General features: G+C 42.2%; 1 protein-coding gene and 1 pseudogene across 2 annotated transcripts; both read left to right on the top strand.

Annotated features, from left to right (window-relative positions):
• The first annotated feature begins 850 nt into the window (after positions 1–850).
• LEPROTL1 (leptin receptor overlapping transcript like 1) lies at positions 851–12,477 on the top strand. Its single transcript, XM_032288306.1, has 4 exons — positions 851–984; positions 6,418–6,493; positions 9,132–9,318; positions 10,180–12,477. The coding sequence occupies exons 1-4, from the start codon at positions 969–971 to the stop codon at positions 10,294–10,296; spliced, it is 396 nt and encodes a 131-aa protein (XP_032144197.1). The 5' UTR covers positions 851–968; the 3' UTR covers positions 10,297–12,477.
• Positions 12,478–21,764: 9,287 nt separating this feature from the next.
• LOC116558381 lies at positions 21,765–23,012 on the top strand (annotated as a pseudogene). Its single transcript, XR_004271980.1, has one exon. The product of XR_004271980.1 is annotated as a 60S ribosomal protein L3 pseudogene (transcript).
• The last annotated feature ends 5 nt before the right edge of the window (positions 23,013–23,017 follow it).

The raw sequence follows: 23,017 nt of genomic DNA, 5'->3' as shown, positions 1-23,017 counted from the left end.
GTAGCATGTGCAAATAAATGTATTGTACCTGGGCTTTCACTTTTTTTTTTTTCCCTAGCCTCGTTACTATCAAAATGACAGTCATCCAAAGGATTGGATTTCTATTAAATCCACTCTTTACTGAGCCCTGCTGCTCCCATCTCTGGAGGTGGGTCCTCATCAGAACCCTAGTCCTGTGTAGGAACCCGAACCCTTATTACCGGCTGGTAGCGGAGGAATGGAGGGAGAGAGGAAAAGACGCGGTAAAATAATGTGTGCCCAGCGCAGTGGCTCACACCTGCAGTCCCACCGCTTTGGGAGGCCGAGAAGGGCAGATGCTTGAGCTCAGGAGATCAGCTTGGGCAACATGGTGACAGTCTCACCCCCTGCCCGTCTCTACAAAACAAAACAATTAGCCAGGGATGGTGGCTCATGTCTGTGCTCCCAGCTACTCGGGAGGCTGATGTGAGAGAATCACTCGAGCCTCTGAGATCAAGGCTACAGTAGCCGTGATCACACTCCAGCCTGGGCGACAGAGACCCTGTCTCAAAAAACAAACAAAACAAAGAATGTGAAATTAAGCCAAAAGCCATCACACGTGTTTCCAAAGGACAGCCGCCACCCGCACTCCCTTCCCAAAGCACGCGGGAGGTTGCGGGATCAGGGACGCGGGCTTCAGCAGGGAGCGCGCCGACCGGCCCTGACGGGAATTCAAGACCTGGCGCCGGCTCATTCCCCCAGTCGGGGCGGGGGCAGCAAGCCTCGGCCGGCGGCGATCTGCAAACCTGCGGAGAAGGGAGGCAGGGGTCGCTTCCACAGCCCAGCGCCGCTCGTCCCCCGCGCCCCCGCGCGAGCGCGAGCCGCCGGCGGAAGTGTTGCGTCGCGCACTTCCGGGTGTTGTCTGGCCGCCGTATCGCGTCTTGGGTCTCCCGGCCGCCGCCGCCGCCGCCGCCGCCTCGGGTCGTGGAGCCAGGAGCTACGTCAGCGCCATGGCAGGCATCAAAGGTGGGCCTGGGGCGCCGGGCGCGGGAGGACTGGGGCCCGCCAGGGAAGATGGGCGGGGGTGGTCCCATGCGGCCCCCGCATTTCCCCTCCAGGCCCGGGCGGGCGCGCGCGTGGGGTCCCTGTGCCGGGAAAGCGACCCCCGCCCCGGCCCTGCCCTCGACCCGGGGGTGGGCGCGGCGCCCTCCGGCAAGGGACTGCTGCGACCGTGGCTTCGCCCGGCAGCCCCCACTTTCTGCCGGTTTCGGCACCCTCTCTCCCACCCATCGCCCCCCGGACAAAATATGTAGTGGTTCGCGGTCAGTGAGGAGTCCCGTCGCGACTTGGGCGACCACACACGTTTTGCAGGAGTTTGCATCCGAGAGAGAGGCGGGTAGAGCGTGGGATAGAGGATGCCGAGGCTGCTGGAGAAGCCAGCTATCGAAAACAAGTCATTTCCCACCGAAAGGCACAAGTGCGATCTGCGGGCGCTGCACGGGTCTTCCCGAAACCTTGAGCCCCGCGTCCACCCCGGCCGTCAGCCCCCGAAGCTTTACAGACTCCGGAAACGGGTGCATTTTCATCTGCGGTGTCTGGACCCTAAAGTGGATACTGTAGGCGACCCCAAAGTGCTCCTGGCTCTCTTCCTCTTCGCAGTTGCATGCTGAGGCTTTTTCAAATTTAAAGTTTTTCTTTTTCTTTTCTTATTATTTTTTAGAAGATAGAATAGTGTTACAACTTAATGAAAAACTACTGGGTTTTTTTATGTATTTTCTTTTTTTAAAAAAGGAATGTTATATTCCAACTGTTTGGTAGTATTGTTGTCATTGTGATTAGAAGCAAAGTTTTCAAACTACTGCTTAACTAATTACATTGATTTCTTGACCTACCGCTTTGTAGAAGGGCAGTCAGGCAGGAAACAGGAACTATTTTGGGAGCAGTGGTTTTCTGTGTATTTTTTCTTCTCTAAGGAAAACTTAATAGAGTTTTTTTCTCAGGGTCACAGTCTTACTGTTTCTTGTTTATTTTCAGAGTCTGAAAACATTTCATTTCCCACATAAAACCTTGTCATTTGAGCAACTGGGTTACTTTGTAATCTCCTTTTGAACTATAATAGACTCTTTTAAAAATCCATATGTGAAAGGCAGTTATTGTGAAATGCTGTGGTTTTTAGGCTGTTGCCCGTTTCCGTGTTCTTCCCCATTTCTTTAGTGTCATTAATGCGGGAGTCTTTTAAGAAAATAGCTTTGTAGTTTACTTTTCCAGATCTAGGGAAATACTGCATTAAACAGATGAAGGAGCCTCAGGTGAGTTGCACTTTTGATTTCAGCAGGCTTTTCTGGTTGTTATGAGTCAGTATGTTTCTTTCTCTTGGCCAAATATCATCTTTATATTAGAAAGGCGTGTTGCTATAATTAGAGACCATTAGGCATTTCTTGAGCCATTTAGATACCAATGTATCTAAAAGTCATACATCACTTCCCCAGGTTAGGGAAGTGGTCCCTCCTTCTGCTCTAATTTCTTTGTAATCACAGAATCAGCATCTTGTCTCTAGAGAGTTTTTCTAGATAATTGGACTGTTCCATCCCTAGACTAGAGGCTTTGGGAGTAGAAACCAGACTTATCTAAGCTTTGTCTTCCAAATGTTGCATCACCCAATTACTGTATGAATTCTTGCCTTGTTGATGTGTCATTTAAGAAACAGTTTATATACAAGTGATGAAATTTGTATATAAATCTGCCTAGTTGCCAATTTCACAAGACTGAATAAACTACAAGTTTTGAGAACATTTTTAAGCAATTTATTTAACTCTAATTGGCTACCTTATTCGGTATGACTGGGAGATAAGATGTCACGTCAAACTGTGTTTTGAACATTTTTTAAAAATTTAGTATTTAATGGAATGAAAGTATAACTCATTCAGTGGAATGAAAGATATCTCAAAGTATCTTGATTCCCCCAACCAATTCCAAGGACCGACCTTTTTCATTATACAACAGCGTTGAAAAGGAATTAGACTCTAAGGTATAAATCAATATATTAATAATGTTATTCCAATATTTATATTCATATAAATATGATAAACAATCTTAGTTTATGTTTTTAAAATTGTTTTTTGATACCTGAGCCTTATCTCATTTTAGTCCCTGGATTTTTTTTTTTTTTTTTAAGAAATAATTTTGCATTAACTTTATAAGAGTATAGTCAAAGAATTTAGATTTTCTTTTTTGGTGAGAACATGAATGACTGTTCTCTGTCACAGAACAGCCACCTTCAGAGGCCATCATGATCCTAAGGTGGCTTTCCTCCTGCTGAGATGACCACAAAGATTGTTCTGCCTGGTTAAATTTTTTGTTTGTATCCTCCCTCCTGTCAAAGGGCAATTCTTCCTTGTATCAACCCTTTCTCCTAGTTCCATTTGTTTCAGTGGGAGAAGCAAGATAATCAAACTTAGAAATTTTGTGTCACAAGATATACAAGCAATGGTGATTACTTTTGGGAAGGGGAGAGTTCCTTTTTCACTTAATTTTTGTTCTGGGTATATGAATTACCTATTGAAAAATATATATAAATGAGCATAGTTAATTTTTTAAAATAAAAATATGTTGGCCGGGCGCAGTGGCTCACATGTGTAATCCAGCACTTTGGGAGGCTGAGTCAAGCGAATCACCAGGTTAGGTGTTTGAGACCCGCCTGGCCAATATGGTGAAACCCTGACTCTACTAAAAATACAAAACTTAACCCGGCATGGTGGCGTGCATCTGTAGTCCCAGTTACTTGGGAGGCTGAGGCAGGATAATCACTTGAACCCAGGAACAGAGGTTGCAGTGAGCCAAGAAGTGCCACTGCATTCCAGCCTGGGCAACAGAGTGAAACTCTCTCTCCAAAAAAAAAAACAAAACAAATATTATAAAATAAAAATGTGTTTTACTCTGAATTCCCATCTAACAATTGTGTCACAAAAATGAATTAATATAAATAAATAAGAGTCTGTTTATAGAGAATGTTGGCTTTATTGTATGGGCTTTGTAACATCTATTTTGTCTCTTTATTGGCCTTTGTTTTCTCTAGGATTCTAAGTTGCGTATAAGTGGCTTCTGAATGAATGAGGTGTTACCAGGTGATATTTATAGTAATGGACTTCGCTGTCTTCACAGTACTTTTAATGTTCAGAAAATTATCTGCATTTAATATCTAGTCCATCATTTTAGAGAAGAAAGAACTGAGACTCATGAATTACTGGAACAATTAGTTAGTAGCTATTAGGGCCTAGGACCCTCCTGACTCAGTTCCATGCTATTTCCACTCCGCTACATTCATTCTCCAAATATCTATTGACTGTTAAGAGCCAGGGCATGATCATCACAACAGAAAAACTAGTTCCCTCCTCTCATGAGATGGACAGTTGAGAAGGAAAGACAAAATACAAACCAGTAGGAAATCATAGCTGATAATCAAGCAAAGGAGTGTCACTCAGTGAACAGAGGCCCTCTTAACATGCACAGGTCTCTGCCTAGAATGCTCAACCCAGATATCCACACGATTTCCTCCCTCGCCTCATACAGATCTCTGCTCGGGGGGTACAGAGATGCCTTTCCTGGCTGCTGTGTCTAGACTAGCACTCCCATCCCTTGCTCTACCTAGTTGTTAAAAATCATTTTCTTCTCCCACTAGAATTCCATGAGAGCAAGAGCTTTGTCGTCATTGCTCTGTCTCCAGTATCAAGAACAGTTTCTAACACACATTACATGCTCCATAGATATTTGTTAGAGGAAGGAATAAATAAATATAACGGGAAATTGGTGTAGTCGGGAGGTTTGGAAAAACTTCACTGGTTGAACTGAGATCTAAAGGAAAAGCAGGAGTTTAAGTTGGAGGAAAATGGAAAGGAGTGGGAAAGGGCCATGCCTCATTCACTGTCGTATCCCCAGTGCTTGTCACATATTTAGTGCTCAGTGCATGTGTCTTAAATGAATGAAAACATGTCCAAGGCAGAAGGAACAAAGTGTGCACAGGCCATGTGGGTGAGCAAGCCTGCTGATTTCCAGGAAACGAAAGAGGGCCAGTGTAACTGAAGTGCAGGGTTCAGGGGCACTGTTGTAGCTTGGTATGACACGTCACAGGAGAGGTGGGCAGGGCCCGGTCATGAGAACCAATTTGGAACTGAAGAAAACAAATGGTAAATTCAGTATTTTCCTCACAGTTTGTATTGCGTTTCCCTGTAAACTTGAAGTGCCTCATTTGCTGTAAAGTAAAAATGCAATTCTTTTCCTGTAGCTGGAAATAGAATGGTAATCAAGACTAAGTGAATGTGTTCAGAGTTGACATGACCTGCATCAGCAATCTAACTGAAAACCAAATCTGCCAAGCCACTATGTCATTGGGTGTCCTTGATTACAGCCATTTTAGTTCTGCAAAGTATATCAGTAGTACTTGGCAAAGTTTAACTTGTTTCCTGTTCATTTTGGTTTCTCTAGGTTTGCCTTTGTCCTGGTAACTTTTAGACCTTCTACAAATCTTTTGAATTTTAACTTTTGAATTTTAAGAAAATGATCTAAGAACATCAAAGTTCTTTATTTTCTTAGCCACTGTAACTGTAGAAATACAGGTTACATAGAACTGAAAATAAATTTATCATGTATTTCTTTGCTTTAGTCTAGGTCATTGATTATGCCTATTCATGAAAGTTGTTTCTATCACTAACATGTTGAGAGCACCTTAAAATGTACTGCTGTGTGTGTGTGTGTGTGTGTGTGTGTGTGTGTAGCTTTAGAAACTATATTTCACCTGTAGAATGCATCTATTACTTAATGCCTTAAAATAGTGATACCTCAGAAGGATTATAACCCATTATCCTACAGATTTTCTAATGTATAGATTAGGGAAGGAAATGCAGCTATACTTTTGCAAACTATTCAAACAAAATTAATTGATTAAAATCATTAATTACAGATATCCTTGAGCATTTTTCTGTTCAGTTTTATGCACATTGAGAGTGTATGTACAAGAAACAGGAGGTGATCAGAAGAGGTTTTCCTATAGGATGAAGCTTCCAAAATCCAGTAAACTTGAAAATGTGGGCTTTGTCCACATACTGCTTTTCAAAACTGCAGTGATCTGTGAAGTAAATATAATACTAATACTAGTGCCCAGAAGAGCATTGATCCTGTGGACTGTGGCTCTTTAGAAATGGAACCAACAATTGGGGAATGTGGTGGGGTACTAGCAGTAGGTTAGAGCTTTAAAAATCAACATCACTTGATTTTGCCTTGAAGATGCCACAGAAGACTTATTCTAAGACTAGATAACTTACACTTTTGATGTCAACTCACTACTAATATGTTTGAGGGATTTTTGCTTCTGAGGTTACAGATAATATTCAGACTGCTAATATTAATTAAAGTAATATTTATTTAATTAAATTATTCCTATTGGACTTTTTATTTGCTTTGCAGCTTTGATTAGTTTGTCCTTTGGAGGAGCAATCGGGCTGATGTTTTTGATGCTTGGATGTGCCCTTCCAATATACAAGTAAGTAAAATGTTTGTCTTTCTGAATGTTTACAAGTAAAATTTTTCTACTTTTAAAGCTTAAAGAATGGTTTTTTACTACTGTAAAAGTAATGCAGAAAAATGTTCATTTACCAAACACATACCTTTGTAAAAATTACCACTTAAAATTTGTTTGTAAAGATTTTAGGGCACCAATATGCTAATAAGATTTTTGGCTGTTACCTGCTCTGTCACTTGCTGCTGAGTCTGCAGTGGCAAGATAGCTACACAGCAGCTCAGTCCTCCTGCTCAGGTTTTAACACCTATTGATAATACTAATTGCATGAAAATTTTAAATGTCTTTTTGCAAAAAAAAGTACCATAAGCAAAGTCAAAACACAATTGACTAAAAAAAGGAGGTACAAACGGTTACTTTCCGGCTGGGTGCAGTGGCTCATGCCTGTAATCCCAGCACTTGGGGAGGCTGAGGCAGGAGGATTGCCTGAGGTCAGGAGTTTGAGACCAGCTTGGCTAACATGGTGAAACCCTGTCTCTACTAAAAATACAAAAATTAGTCGGGTGTGGTGGCAGCACCTGTAGTCCAGCTACTCGGGAGGCTGAGGCAGGAGAATGACTTGAACCCAGGAGGCAGAGGTTGCAGTGAGCCAGGATGTGCCACTGAACTTCAGCCTGGGTGACAGAACAAGACTCCATCTCAAAAAAAAATTACTTAAGACAGACAGAACTTCTCAAAGTTAACATTTAGATAAATTAGAAAAAGATGTACAACGCAATAGAAAAATAAAAAAATACCAAAAGAGAACTACAGATGGCTAATAAGCATGTAAAAATATCCTCAGCCTCACTCAGAACTAAACAAAATCCATTGGCAAAGACAAGAGACGGGGCAAACAGGCACTTTTAAGTGCTATGAGGGGAGTACACGTAGAGAGTTTTCTTGGAGATGAGTTTGCTTTAGCTCTCAAAATGTATATTCTTTGAGGTAGCTCTTTCACTTCTTAGACTTTCTCATACAAACCCACTTGCAGATATTTACAAAGAAACATTTAGGGAGAGTATGGATGTTCAGGCAGCCTTGTTTATTTTTTGTTTTTGTTTTGTTCTTTTGGGCCTTACTTATAAGAGCCAAAAAAAAAAAAAAAAAATTCTGGAAACATCCTAAATGTCCTTCAAAAGAAAAATGGTTAAATTATAGTAAATCTATCAATGGAAATACTAGGCAGTCTTAAAAAGAATGAGGAAGAGCTGTAAGTGCTGGCATGTAAATATGTTCAAGATACATTATCATAAAACTATAGGGACCCATTCATATTTTAAAGTTTATGTGGAAATGTGGAAGAATCCATGAGAAGCTCAGTAGGAGAGTGGGCAAGGGGAGATTTGGGGAGCTTTTAGTCTTTACTTTTTGTGCTTTTGTACTGCTTGAATTATTTTTCTTAAGCATATGTTCCATTTTTAATTTCTTTCTTAAAGTATTTAGGAAATGGCCAGGCACGGTGGCTCACGCCTGTAATCCTAGCACTTTGGGAGGCTGAAGCGGGTGTATCACTTCAGGTCAGGAGTTCGAGAACAGCCTGGCCAGCATGGTGAAACCCTGTCTCCACTAAAAATACAAAAATTAGCTGGGCATGGTGGCATATGTCTCTAATCCCAGCTAGTCGTGGGGACTAAGGTGGGAGAATCACTTGAACCCAAGAGGCGGAAGTTGCAGTGACCCAAGATCGAGCCACTGGACTCCAGCCTGGGCAGTAGAACCAGACACTCTGTCTCAAAAAAAAGTAATAATAAAAGACAAACAAATTTAGAAAACATATAAATAGTTACTTATCATTAGCCTCTGTATAATCAGATCTCCACCATGATATGTATTTTATTCTATGGTAGTTTTAAGGGCAGCTATTTCTTTTTAACTTTTTTTTTTTTTTGAGACAGTTTCGCTTTGTCGCCAGGCGCCAGGCTGGAGTGGCCAGGCTGGAGTGCAGTGGCGCAATCTCGGCTCGCTGCAACCTCCGCCTCCCAGGGTCAAGCAATTCTCCTGCCTCAGCCTCCCGAGTAGCTGGGACTGTAGGCGCACACCACCATGCCCAACTAATTTTTGTGTTTTCAGTAGAGACGGAGTTTCACCGTGTTGGCCAGGATGGTCTCGATCTCTTGACCTCATGATCCGCCCACCTCGGCCTCCCAAAGTGGTGGAATTACAGGCGTGAGCCACCACACCTGGCCTTTAACTTTTTTATTTTGAAACATTTTAGATTCTTAAGAAGTTGCAAAAAATCATACACAAAGGTCCCCTGTACCCTCCCCGCAGCTTGCCACATTCATAAGATCTTACAGTAGTTATTAAAACCAGGAGATGACTGGTACAATCCAGTAAACTAGATGGTAGAGTAAAAGCCATCTATTTTTATTGTGATAAATTCTATATTCTGACTGAAAGTGTTCCAAATTACTTTTAGCTACTTTTCTGTATTTTGATTTCTGTAATTTGGGAGTTCTTGTGATGTAAGGAAAGTTTAGGGTTGTTTCAGCTTTATGTTAAAGTTGAGTATCAGCCATTAGAAGTCAAGGGATTAAATCTTGATTTTTTTAAAAAGCATATTTTGTATGTAGGAAAATGACATGGCAAAAATTACATTAACTTATTTTTCTTTTTCTAGCAAATACTGGCCCCTCTTTGTTCTATTTTTTTATATCCTCTCACCTATTCCATACTGCATAGCAAGAAGATTAGTGGATGATACAGATGCTATGAGTAACGCTTGTAAGGAACTTGCCATCTTTCTTACAACAGGCATTGTTGTGTCAGCATTTGGACTCCCTATTGTATTTGCCAGAGCACATCTGGTAAGTGAATATATTCTTCTATTCATGATTTTGTATTGAACATGGGTTAAATTTTTCTCAAGCAAAATTTTTGTTAATGACATGAAAAGAGATGAAAGACCTAAGGACCTAGAAGATAGAGATTAAAATCACACTTTATTGTTTGTTCTTGTTAACTAATAAAAAAACAATATTGGAGATGGTAGCTTCGATCCGCAACAGCCATTAGCTTGCTAATACTTAACTGTCAGAGTTGAGCATATCAGCCCCCCCAGTTCTGAACAACCCAGGCCTATCCTGTAAAACTTCAAATGTGGAAGACCTGAGAAGATGTACATGCTCTGCAGGTGGAAAAGCACTGAAGAGGGGAGGGGGCTGGCTACAGGTACTCAGTTCTTCTCCCAAACTCACTGGTTCAGACTTGCACCTTCACCCCTGGGGAGGTAGAGAAGGCAGAGAAGACAGCCACATGGAGAAGGCAATTGTTCTCCCACCCCTTCAAAAGAATGTACACGGATTTGTTTCCATCTGTGATACTCTAAAATTTAATCTACTCTGGATAGATTTTTAGATTAAGGAAGAGTAAGCACATTCCTTTATAAACAGAAAATTGTAGAATTTAATGCTCCTTCATCATCGCCCAGAAGTCAGGCTTGTTTTTGAATAGTCATTTCATGACTTTCTTTTTAAAGGAACCAAAGGTAAATAAAAACAGTAGTATAGAAGTACCATTAAGTATGTGTTCAGCACTGTGACAATTATTGTTACAAGCCATATTTATTTTAGAGCATGATCAGTGTACAACTAGAGCCTTGTTTTTTTTTTCTCTTTCTTTTTGTTATTCATGCCTGTTAACTGAGTGTTTGTTTCTTATTTCCATAGATTGAGTGGGGAGCTTGTGCACTTGTTCTCACAGGAAACACAGTCATCTTTGCAACTATACTAGGCTTTTTCTTGGTCTTTGGAAGCAATGACGATTTCAGCTGGCAGCAGTGGTGAAAAGGAATTACTGAACTATTGTCAAATGGACTTCCTGTCATTTGTTGGCCATTCATGAACACAGGAGATGAGGCAGTTAATGCTGAATGATATAGCAAGCCTCTTGGGGGTATTTTAGGTGCTCCCTTCTCACTTTTATTGTAAGCATACTGTTTTCACAGAGACTTGCTGAAGGATTAAAAGGATTTTCTCTTTTGGAAAAGCTTGACTGATTTCACACTTATCTATAGTATGCTTTTTGTAGTGTCCTGCTGACTTTAAATATTTATGTAGTTTTCCCGTTCAGTTTATTGTTTTGGAATCAATATGCAATGTTAAACACTTTTTTAATGTAATCATTTGCATTGATTAGGAGTTCAGAATTCCACCGGCTGTATTACTGGGCAAGTACATCTTTTCTCTTAAAATGATTTAGCCTCCATTATTACAAAAAATTATAAAAATAAGTTTTCAGTCAGTCAGGATGACGTCACTCCCAATGTTATACAAACATGCAGACAGTTGGCATACATTATAAACTATATACTCAGTGCAAATACAGCTGCATTTATACCTCAGAGGGGCCAAGTGTTAATGCCTACGCCCTCCGCAAGTGTTGCTGGTTTTATTAGTAGACAGCTGTTTGTGAATTGAAAATTATTTTATGGAATTGCTACAGAGTGCTTTTCTTTTCAATTGTTAGAAGAATTTATGTTAAACTTTAAGGTAAGGGTGTAAAAACAGATTTTCGAGATAGGGTTTTTATTTATGTTTATTATCATTAGAGTGAGTTGCAATGTGGGAAGAAATGACGTTGAAATTCCAGTTTTTGAATCCTGTTTCTATTTACAAGTGAAATTTGTGATTTCCTATCACCCTTTCATGTTTTACCCTGGAAAAATGGACATACATGGAACCACTACTGAAGAGGGACAGTTGTATGTTTGCATCATATGTACCAGAAAACCTTCCTCTGCTTCCTCCTTTTAACTTATTTTGTATGTTGTATATATTACATAAAATAACTTTTCAAATATAGTTTAATAATACAAGTGTTTACTTACCCGGAAAATAATTGCTATGCCATACGTTCAGACTGCCCCCCTCCCCTGCAAGGCCTTGCCATAATTAACAAGTAATTTGTCTTACAGATAATTCATGCATTAACAGTTTAAGATTTAGACCATGGTAATGGTAGTTCTTATTCTCTAAGGTTATATCATATGTAATTTAAAAGTATTTAAGACAAGTCTCCTGTATACCTCTGAACTGTTTTGATTTTGATTTCATCATGATAGATCTGCTGTTTCCTTATAAAAGGCATTTATTGTGTGAGTTAATGCAAAGTAGCCAAGTCCAGCTATATAGCAGCTTCAGAAACATACCTGACCAAGAAATTCCCAGTAACCAGGCATGATTAGTTGGTAGTGGTCATTTTCATCTAAAAATTATCAGGACTTTTTTCGGGAGCAGGTTATAAAAACATTCAAGTTGGTCTGACAGTATTTGTTAAGGATATTTGTATGTTTATTTAGTATACTTACAGAGAAATTATTTCAACTACAGCCAAAACTCAGTAATCATGACAGCTATCTTTTGTTGTTTATGAAGTTTATTTCTCAAGAAAATGGGAACAAATTTGGGGTTTGTTCAGCTTTTTTACTAAAGATGCCTAAAGCCACAGATTTTATTGTCTAACTCAAGCCATGACTTTTAGCTATGAGATGACAGGAAGCAGGGCATGTGGCTGGAGCCTTTACACTTGAGGTGGAAAGTGGCTTGTGGTATGATAATGTTCAGACTTAAAGAGGAAAGTGCAGGTGCACATGAGTCAGACAGCTGGTGAAACAGTTGGGAACTCTTTGTGCCTGTGATCTGGACTTTTTTTGCAGGAAGTGCATTCTCTGGTCCTTCTCCATTTTCTGTTCTAGATGTCAGTGCAGTGCACTGCTGCTGTTTTATCCACTTGGCCATAGACTCTTTTTCTAACAGCTGCATTTTCTTTCTATATATTAATTGCATTGGCAGCATTGTGTCTTTGACCTTGTACACTAGCTTGACATAGTGCTGTCTCTGATTTCTAGGCTAGTTACTTGAGGTATGAATTTTCCATAGAATATGCACTGATACAGCATTACCCATACTTCTATGGAAAGAAAACTTTTGATGATGAAACAATAAAGATTTTAAATATCTATTTTAGTTTGTGGGTGTTTTTGAAATGAAAATATACTGCACACTTTAGTTCTGAAGAGCATTAACCATTTTAATAATGTGATGTAAAGCAAGTACGCCATTGGTGTAATGTGATACTTGCAGAAGTTTCAGTTCCAAAATAAAATGGAAACCATAGTAACAGATACTACAATGCAGCCCTGTGATTTTGAGCTATAGTAAAAGGATTGGTAATCTGGGAAGTAGAATTGTTACATAATCTTTTACAAAAACAGTTATAGAAGGTTTTGTTGACATTTAAGACTACTACTGTTCTAAAGGCAAGGTCTTACTTGTTCTTAAATTTTCAGAACTTATGTATTTACTACCATTCATTATTATAGCGCTTTACTTTTTGCAGACTTTTTTTTTTTTTGGAGTGTTGCTCTGTCACCCAGGCTGGAGTGCAGTGGCATGAATTCAGCTCACTGCTGCAACCTCTACCTCCATGGTTCAAGTAATTCTCCCACCTCAGCCTCCCAAGTACAGGGATTACAGGCACGCACCATCATGCCTGGCTAGTTTTTGTGTTTTTAATAGAGATGAGGTTTCACCATCTTGGCCAGGATGGTCTCCATCTCTTGACCTCATGTGACCCACCTGCCTCGGCCTCCCAAAGTGCTGGGATTACAGGTGTGAGGCAGACATTTTAAACAATTAAAAAATGTTTCTGTGTGGTACACTGTGAAAAGAGAAAAGTACTGTTCTCTTTTTTCAAACATTAATCATGTCCCAAATTATCCTAATTATAATCTCATATAATTTAGGTCATGGACACTAAATGCTCTGATATGATTTTGGGGGCATTGTCAAAATAAACCAGGTTGGTTTCTTTTGTTTTTCTTTTTTTTAGACTTGCTCTGTTGCCCAGGCTGGAGTCAGTGGTGTGATCTCAGCTCACTGCAACTTCTGTCTCCTAGGTTCAAGCGATTCTCATTCCTCAGCCTCCTGAGTAACTGGAATTACAGGCATGCGCCACCACGCGTGGCTAATTTTTTTGCTTCTTGTAGAGATGGGGTTTTGCCATGTTGGCCACAGTGGTCTCAAACTCCTGGCCTCAAGTGATCCCACGCCCCGCCTCAGCCTCCTGAGTAGCTGGGATTACAGGCATGAGTCACTGCACTTGGCCAAAATAATCCAGATTTCTAAACTCTAGGATATTTATATTGAATGTGACTAGATTCTTAAGTTTCAGATAACTTCTAATCAGTGCACCAAAGTTAACAAGCAGCACGTTATTGTGAAGTGGTATGTGTGCTTTAGATCCCAGGATGCTTTATGATGTATACGATTGGTGGGAAGTTGAAATTCATATTTCTTCCCTATAAGCCTGTATTGCCCTTTGTTCCAGTGAAGATTAGGAACTTTGATTTTATTACAGGTCCACTCATTTTATAGCATTCCCAAAGAAGAACACATCCTGGAGGTAAATCTTTTGGATCACTGAAGCTTTACTTATTAAGAACTAATGTTTGTTTTACTTTCATTTGATGAAAGTATTAGATAGATTATACACTTGTGCTTAGCATATATTAAAACACTTTAATTTTTCCCTGGTAATTTAGGACTGTCATCATAAACTATTCCCCCCCACCATCATAAATGGCTGCATACCTGTATTTTTCTGTAATTGTGTTTTTGATATCTTTTCATACAACTATTTGTTTCTAGCACCCCTTAACTTACTTTGTTTCCAAGTTGCTGATTTATAGTATATTAGGAAGAGTGGAAAGTGGACAAGGAAAAAAATCAGGCAACCAAGCTCATTAAGTCAATTATGTAACATTTCTGTACATAGTACAACATCAGTGGACTTAATTAGGGTGTGCTTCCTACCTCTTATACAAATGAAATGCTTTGTGACAGGTATTCTTTTTTTTTTTTTGAGACCGAGTCTGGTTCTGTCGCCCAGGCTGCAGTGCAATGGCACAATCTTGGCTCACTGCAACCTCCGCCTTCCAGGTTCAAGCCATTCTCCTGCCTCAGCCTCCTGTGTAGCTGGGATTACAGGCATACGCCACCACCCCAGCTCATTTTTTCTTTTTTTTTTTTCCTACTTAAGATGGGGTTTCACCATGTTGGTCAGGCTGGTCTTGAACTCCCGACCTCAGGTGATCCACCTGCCTTAGCCTCCAAAGTGCTTGGATTACAGGCGTGAGCCACCACGCCTGGCCATTTTTGTATTTTAGTAGAGATGGGGTTTCACTGTTGGTCAGGCTGGTCTCAAACTCCTGACCTCATGATCAGCCCTCCTCCACCTCCCAAAGCGCTGGGATTACAGGTGTGAGCCACTGTGCCCAGCTGTGACAGGTATTCTTCCTCTTGAAAGGCTATTTTTTTTCTCTTTTTTTTTTTTTGAGATGGAGTCTTACTCTGTCACCAGGCTGGAGTACAGTGGTGGGATCTTGGCTCACTGCAACCTCCAGCTCCCTGGTTCAAGCGATTCTCCTGCCTCAGCCTCCCGAGTAGCTGGGATTACAGGCACGCACCACCGCACCCAGCTAATTTTTGTATTTTTAGTAGAGACAGGGTTTCACCGTGTTGGCCAGGATGGTATCCATCTCCTGACCTCGTGATCCGCCCGCCTCAGCCTCCCAAAGTGCTGGGATTACAGGTGTGAATCACCGTGTGGCCAAAAGGCTTTTTTAAGAAAAAAAAATCTAATTTTTAACTGTATACTAGATAATCTGAGGTTGCAAAAGGAGCACCAGATAAGGGAGGTATTACCGTGCTGTGCAGCTGAATAAGCCTCATAATTAAGTTTGCTACACTTAGGCGTTACTCTGAGCTCAAGATACTCATGGACCTTTATCTGACTTCTGGGGTCTTACATCTCACTTCATCCTTTGTGTTTAGTTACTAAAAGTTTAGGGATGAAGACAGATTTACAGTTTCTTTTTACAAGAAACTTTAGACTATGTTTTGTGTCCAGACTCTTGAAGATTATTTGAATTCATCTGTGGGTTTATGCCCATACACACGGTTAGTAATTCAGATAGTAACTGTTAAGCTTATAAATTCCAGCAGAGGGTGATGGGAACAGAGAGAATCCAAACCTGTTTCCATGAGTGAGAGATTTTGACCATAAAACATTTATTTTTCAACTGTAATTGTGGGGAGTTTTGTATTTAGAGGAGTACTTCGTGTGTGTGTGTGTGTGTGTGTGTGTGTGTGTGTGTGTGTGTGTGTGTGTGTGTGTGTGTAGGTATAGTGAAAGCAGAATCAGGAATTTTTTTTACTTCAAAAGCCAGTAGAGGCCAGGCATGGTGGCTCATACGTGTAATCCCAGCATTTTGAGAGGCTGAGGTGGGCAGATCACTTGAGGTCAGGAGTTCAAGATCATCCTGGCCAATATAGTGAAACTCTGTCTCTATGAAAATACAAAAATTATCAGGTATGGTGGCGGCATCTGTAGTCCTAACTGGTCAGGAGGCTGAGGCAGGAGACTCACTTGAACTCAGGAGGCAGAGGGTGCAGTGAGCCAAGATTATGCCACTGCACTCCAGCTTGGGTGACAGAGTGAGACTCCGTCTCAAAAAAAAGAAAAAAACAAGTAGAACTTCTAATACTATGAAAGAGAAGCGTTGTGGCAGTTTACAACCATAGAAACCGGCAAATAGAATAAAATACTAAAGAATAAACTCAAGTATTTCCATATCTGTTTGTAAGAGCATTAGTATTTATTATCTTGATACACTTTTTTTTTTAAGAGCAGAGAAATAGGCCAGACATGGTGGCTCACGCCTGTAATCCAAGCACTTTGGGAGGGAGGGTGAGGCTGGCGTGAGGTCAGGAGTTTGAGACCAGCCTAGCTAGTATGGTGAAACCCCGTCACTACTAAAAAAATACAAAAAAAAAAAAAAAAATTAGCCAGGTGTGCTGGTGGGCACCTGTAGTCCCAGCTACTCTGGAAGCAAAGGCAGAAGAATCACGAACCAGGGAGGTAGAGGTTGCAGTGAGCCAAGATTGTGCCACTGTACTCCAGCCTGTGCAACAGAGCAAGACTGTGTCTCAGAAACAAAGCAAGCAAAAAAAGAACAGGAAAATACATTGGGAAAATCAAAACAAGAAAGAGAAGCCTTGGTGGATCTGAAACTAAGAAATTTCTGAGAAAATGAAAACAAACGAGATCATATTGAAGAGGGAAACTGCAGCCTAACAGGCTGCTAGCAGGCATGGGAGAATACTACCATAAAAGGAGAGAGCCCTGCCAAGAAGCCCGCCTCGCTGCAAGAGGTGGCATCCAGGAGCAGGAGGGGGCTTATTGCGGCAACTTACAAGGGGAGGACTTGGGGTGCTGTAGGGGAGCAGCCAAGCCAACAGATGCCTACGCATCTCCATGTACACAGGCATCTCCAACACACCCTCCATTCTGGGCTGGAGAGAACATGTTTCCCGTAGTAGCGAGGATAAGAATACCAAGTCTGGAAGAGCAGCCACCAGGCACTGCTCAGCAGCACACCGTTTTCATCCCTAATGCTGGGAAAACAGTGTGCCTCTCCCTTTAGTGAGGCCACGCAAGCAGGCACGGCTAGCCATTCAGCCAGGGGGTCTCAATGCAAAGAGGATCACCCGTCAGTGCCGGAAGAAAACAAATTCGGAGAACTCACCACTGAGGAAACAATGGAACACACTGAAGCACCACTTTTACGGTTTTAAGTATTGGAGCCACTGACCAGCCTAAGAAGACCCTAGCAACTGTTGTACAAAGTCAAGCTGATGAAGGTTAAAGTTAGAGAGCATTTTACATTTTTTGCACCCAAATCCAATTAGGCTGCCCAGGACGGAACCCTAAGGAAAACACATCGTTTTGGTTTTCCTCAGAGGCTCTCTGTTTTATCACAAGATGGATTTGATTCAAAGACACATAGTATAATCTCCTTCCTGTAACACTTGTCCTGAGACAATGAACCCAGAACCTGCCATCTGCTTGGATAGGAAGGAAGGGAAAAGTTATGCTCAGAATGACACATCTTATATGAAATTTTTTGTTTTGTTTTGTTTTGTTTTTTTGAGATGGAGTCTGTCTTGCTCTGTCACCCAGGCAGGAATGCAGTGGTGTGATCTTGGCTCACTGCAACCTATGCCTCCCTGGCTCAATCGATTCTCCTGCCTCAGCCTCCCAAGTAGCTGGGATTCCAGAAGCCCACCACCATGCCCAGCTCATTTTTGTATTTTTAGTAGAGATGGGTTGTCACCATGTTGGCCAGGCTAGTCTCAAACCCCTGACCTCTAGTGATCTGCCCACCTCAGCTTTCCAAAGTGCTCGGATTACAGACATGAGCTACTGCACTCAGCTTACATGACATTTTGGATACCCACCTAGAACCCTACAGGGACCATTGTGGACATTTATTCAAGTTGGAAAACGCTCTGATGGAGTCCAGTTGGGCTCAATTATGCTGCAGCAGCGAATGACTCCCAACTCTCAGGGCCAACAAGAAAGGTTTATTTCTCACTCGCTACCTGTTCATCATGGATTGGCTGTGACTCTACTGGAAGATTGTCTCAGGAACCTGGGCTGTCAGTAGCATTGTCCGTCTTTTGGCAGGCTTGGGAACAAGCATGGAGGCCTCCATACCATAGTAGCTGTTAAGCTGTTAGATCTTCTGCCTAGAAGTCATACACAACTCCTCTACTCCCCGTTCATTGCTGGAGCAAGTCACAAAGCCACGCCTTATCTCAAGCCATCAGGGAACATAAATGCCAACAAGATAGTCGACCACCCTTCTTTTTTTCTTTTTTGAGATGGAGTTTTGCTCTTGTCATCCGGGCTGAAGTGCAATGGCGTGATCTCGGCTCACTGCAACCTCTGCCTCCCAAGTTCAAGCGATTCTCCTGCCTCAAAGTCCCAAAATGCTGGGATTACAAGCGTGAGCCACCCTGCCCAGCGAATCAAAAAAACCTTAAGGCCCAGTGTGGTGGCTCAAGTCTGTAATCTCAGTGCTTTGGGAGGTCAAGGGAGGATCACTTGAGGCCAGTAGTTTCAGATCAGCCTGGACAAAATAGTGAAGACCCTGTTTCTACAAAAAATTTTTAAAATCCTAAAGTTATCAGAAGATTGATTGAATCAACTATGACTGTATTAGGTAGTTACTAAAAATTACATTGTGGAAAAATGCTTATAAACATAAAATTTTTATAATATTAAGTTTAAAAAGTGGGCTACAAAATAGAAATTAATATGAGCCTACTGTTTGGAAATATATACATATATTTATATATATATTTAAATATATATTTATTGTTTGTTTAGTTGGCTGGTTTTTTGATTTTTTTTTTTTTTTTTTTTTTGAGACCGAGTCTCCTTCTGTCCTCCAGGCTGCAGAGCAGTGAGGGAATCTTGGCCCACTGCAAACTCTGCCTCCTGGGTTCAAGCGATTCTCCTGCCTCAGACTCTGGAGTAACTGGGATTACAGGCGTGTGCCACCATACCTGGCTAGTTTTTGTATTTTTAGTAGAGATTGAGTTTGCCAGGCTGGTCTCCAATTCCTGACCTCAAGTGATCTGCCTGCTTTGGCCTCTCAAAGTGCTGGGATTATAGGTGTGAGCCACCGCGTCCCTCCAGGAAAACATAAATATATTAATATATGTACACATAGATACATATGTATATGTGGAAAAAGCTGTAAGGTTCTTGTACTAATTTTCCAGGGCTGCAATAACAAAGTACCACAGACTTGGTAGTTGAAACAGCAGACATCTATTTTCTCACTGTTTGAGGCTAAAAGTCCAACATTAAGGTGTCAGCAGATTCAGCTTTTTCTGAGACCTCCCTCTTTGGCTTGCAGATGGCCCATTTTCCCTGTGTCTTCACACAAAAGTGTTGGGATTACAGGTGTGAGCTGCCACTGCACTCTATCTAGTTTTTTTAATGTAAATTTTATAATTCGCTTGTCAATTTCTATTTTTGTGTCTGTGTCCTAATTGATTTTAGAGGGATGCCAGTCATATTGGACTAGGGCCCATTCTAATGACCTCATTTAACCTTAATTACATCTTTAAAGCCCTATTTCCAAATACAGTCACATTCTGAGGTACTGAGGGTTAGGATATGAATTTTAGAGGAGCACTACTCAGCTCATAACAGCTATATATGAAAATATTAATTATATGTTTTTAAAGTATGGAGAATTTTTATAGGTCAGGCCTGGTGGCTCATGTCTATAATCCCAGCACTATAGCAGGCCGAGGTAGGCAGATCACTTCAGGTCAGGAGCTCAGGACCAGCCTGGCCAACATGGCAAAATGCCATCTCTACTAAAAATACAAAAACTAGCAGGGCATGGTAGCACATGTCTGTAATTCCAGCTACTAGGGAGGCTAAGGCAGGAGAATGGCTTGAACCTGGGAGGCAGAGGTTGCAGTGAGCCAAGATCGTGCCACTGCACTCCAGACTGGGCAAAATAATAAATAAATGTTTTTAATGTTGCACACTAAACTACCTCAAATAAAATAATAAAATTATAATTGATTGTCATTATTAATAATAATTTTTGCCCCAAGCAAGTTTCCGAAAAGGGTCCAAATAGCTCATCCCTTTGAAGCAGATTCTGAGTTGGAAAATCTGTTAACAGCTGCTTCCTCTGTGACAAGCATAAAAGAACAGGGTGGATCCAGCTCTTCCCCAGCCATTCTGGGAAAAATAGAAGATTAAGAACTATGGTAAGACTGCAACAGATGTTACGTGATACTCTTTTAGGTGCAAAACATAAAGGAGGCAAAATATAAATGATCGCTTAATAAGTTGTATATATTTGTATATGCATATACATGTATATTTTTTTAACTCTGGTAACAAAATACTTAACATGAAATCTGCCATCTTTGTTTTGTTTTGTTTTGTTTCTGAGACGGGTTCTTTCTCTGTTCCCCCGGCTGGAGCGCAGCGGTGCAATCTCAGTTCACTACAACCTTCACCTCTCCAGCTTGAGCAATCCTCTTGTCTCAGCCTCTCATGTAGCTGGGACTACAGTCACACACCACCATGCCCAGCTAATTTTTGTATATTTTTTTAGAGATGAGGTTTCGCTGTTACCCAGGCTGGTCTCGAATTGCTGGGCTCAAGTGATCCACCAGCCTTGGATTTCCAAAGCGCTGGGACTACCTGCGTGAGCCACCCCGCCCAGCTGTTTTGCTTTTCTTTTGAAGCGGGACTGGCTGAAATACCATCTTAAATTATCAAGTGTGCACTTTGGTATTGCTGTATACCTGCATAATTCTATACAGCATATCTCTAGAAATTTTTCATCTTGCTTGACAAACTCCACTCCCATTTCCCCCTCCTCCTGCCCCGTGGCAGTCACCATTCTACGCTGTTTCTGTGAGTCTGACTCTAGGTACCGCCTATACATGGAATCATGTAGCATTTGTCCTTCTGGGACCGGTCGATCAGCTGTGTTTTGTTTACTGACTCCCATCCCCTTTTACCACAGGAGCCTCGAAACTACATTTTCTCAATTCCCTTACCTCCAGGGTTCTGTGTTTCCTCTACATATTGTGTTTTGTGTGTTTTGCTGTTTATTTTTTTGATTTACTTTTTATTTTTTTGAGACGGAGTCTCACTCTGTCGCCCAGCCTAGAGTGCAGTGGCGCCTTGTTGGTTCACTGTAACCTTGGCCTCCTGGGTTCAAGCAATTCTCCTGCCTCAGCCTCCCGAGTAGCTGGGATTACAGGCACATGCCACCACACCTGGCTAATCTTTTGTATTTTCAATAGAGATGGGGTTTTGCCACGCTGGCCAGGCTGGTCTTGAACTCCTGAGCTCAAGTGATCCGCCAGCCTCAGCCTCCCAAGGTGCTGGGATTGCAGGTATGCACCATTGCGTCCAGCCTATATATTCTTAATAAGATAAACTCATAAGATTACTTAGAAACGTGAAGGAAAGCAAAAGACTTCCTTCCTCTGCCAGCAGTGGTGTGTGGGCTTTGGTGTGTTTTTTCTGGGGCTGCAAAGACTCCATTGCACTGCTTTTTACCAGATGCAGGGATATGTGATTCTGGCATAGTTTCTTGGCCTCTGGATAGCAGTAGAAATGTCCTGATAAGGGTGTCAGGTCTAACAGGAAAGCTGGTGGAGGTCCCCTTACCTTCTGCTCCCCCAAGCATTCTGGTGATTTCTTTTTTGCTTTATTTTTATGTTAAAAAAAAATTAGGGCTGGGCGTACTGGCTCACGCCTATAATCCAAGTACTTTGGAGGCCAAGGTGGGTGGATCACCTGAGGTCGGGAGTTCAAGACCAGCCTGACCAACATGGTGAAACCCGTCTTTAAAAAAAAAAAAAAAAAAACTCTACTGTCTGGATTTGACGGCGTGATGTCTCACAGGAAGTTCTCCGCTCCCAGACATGGGTCCCTCGGCTTCCTGCCTCGGAAGCGCAGCAGCAGGCATCGTGGGAAGGTGAAGAGCTTCCCCAAGGATGACCCTTCCAAGCCGGTCCACCTCACAGCCTTCCTGGGATACAAGGCTGGCATGACCCATATCGTGCGGGAGGTCGATAGGCCAGGATCCAAGGTGAACAAGAAGGAGGTGGTGGAGGCTGTGACCATTGTGGAGACGCCACCCATGGTGGTTGTGGGCATTGTGGGCTACGTGGAAACCCCTCGAGGCCTCCGGACCTTCAAGACTGTCTTCGCTGAGCACATCAGTGATGAGTGCAAAAGGCATTTCTATAAGAACTGGCATAAATCTAAGAAGAAGGCCTTCACCAAGTACTGCAAGAAATGGCAGGATGAGGATGGCAAGAAGCAGCTGGAGAAGGACTTCAGCAGCATGAAGAAATACTGCCAAGTCATCCGCGTCATTGCCCACACCCAGATGCGCCTGCTTCCTCTGCGCCAGAAAAAGGCCCACCTGATGGAGATCCAGGTGAATGGAGGCACCGTGTCCGAGAAGCTGGACTGGGCCCGTGAGAGGCTGGAGCAGCAGGTGCCTGTGAACCAAGTGTTTGGGCAGGACGAGATGATTGACGTCATCGGGGTGACCAAGGGCAAAGGCTACAAAGGGGTCACCAGTCGTTGGCACACCAAGAAGCTGCCCCGCAAGACCCACCGAGGCCTGCGCAAGGTGGCCTGTATTGGGGCGTGGCATCCTGCCCGTGTGGCCTTCTCTGTGGCACGTGCTGGGCAGAAAGGATACCATCACCGCACTGAGATAAACAAGAAGATCTATAAGATCGGCCAGGGCTACCTTATCAAGGACGGCAAGCTGATCAAGAACAATGCTTCTACTGACTATGACCTGTCTGACAAGAGCATCAACCCTCTGGGTGGCTTTGTCCACTATGGTGAAGTGACCAATGATTTTGTCATGCTGAAAGGCTGTGTGGTGGGAACCAAGAAGCGGGTGCTCACCCTCCGCAAGTCCTTGCTGGTGCAGACCAAGCGGCAGGCTCTGGAGAAGATTGACCTTAAGTTCATTGACACCACCTCCAAGTTTGGCCATGGCCGCTTCCAGACCATGGAGAAGAAAGCATTCATGGGACCACTCAAGAAAGACCGAATTGCAAAGGAAGAAGGAGCTTAATGCCA

This window comes from Sapajus apella, unplaced genomic scaffold, assembly GCF_009761245.1.
Source record: "Sapajus apella isolate SASKATOON/1434 unplaced genomic scaffold, GSC_monkey_1.0 scaffold21, whole genome shotgun sequence".
In the NCBI taxonomy this organism is placed as follows: domain Eukaryota; kingdom Metazoa; phylum Chordata; class Mammalia; order Primates; family Cebidae; genus Sapajus; species Sapajus apella.
Note: the sequence above shows the minus strand (reverse complement) of the source record. Positions and strands in the feature narration are given on the sequence as shown.

What these genes read in the sequence shown, in the direction of transcription:
- LEPROTL1 (XM_032288306.1), top strand. An exon ending in TGTGCCCTTCCAATATACAA is followed by an intron (nt 6,494 to 9,131) that starts GTAAGTAAAATG and finishes TTCTTTTTCTAG; the next exon opens with CAAATACTGGCCCCTCTTTG. An exon ending in TATTTGCCAGAGCACATCTG is followed by an intron (nt 9,319 to 10,179) that starts GTAAGTGAATAT and finishes TTATTTCCATAG; the next exon opens with ATTGAGTGGGGAGCTTGTGC.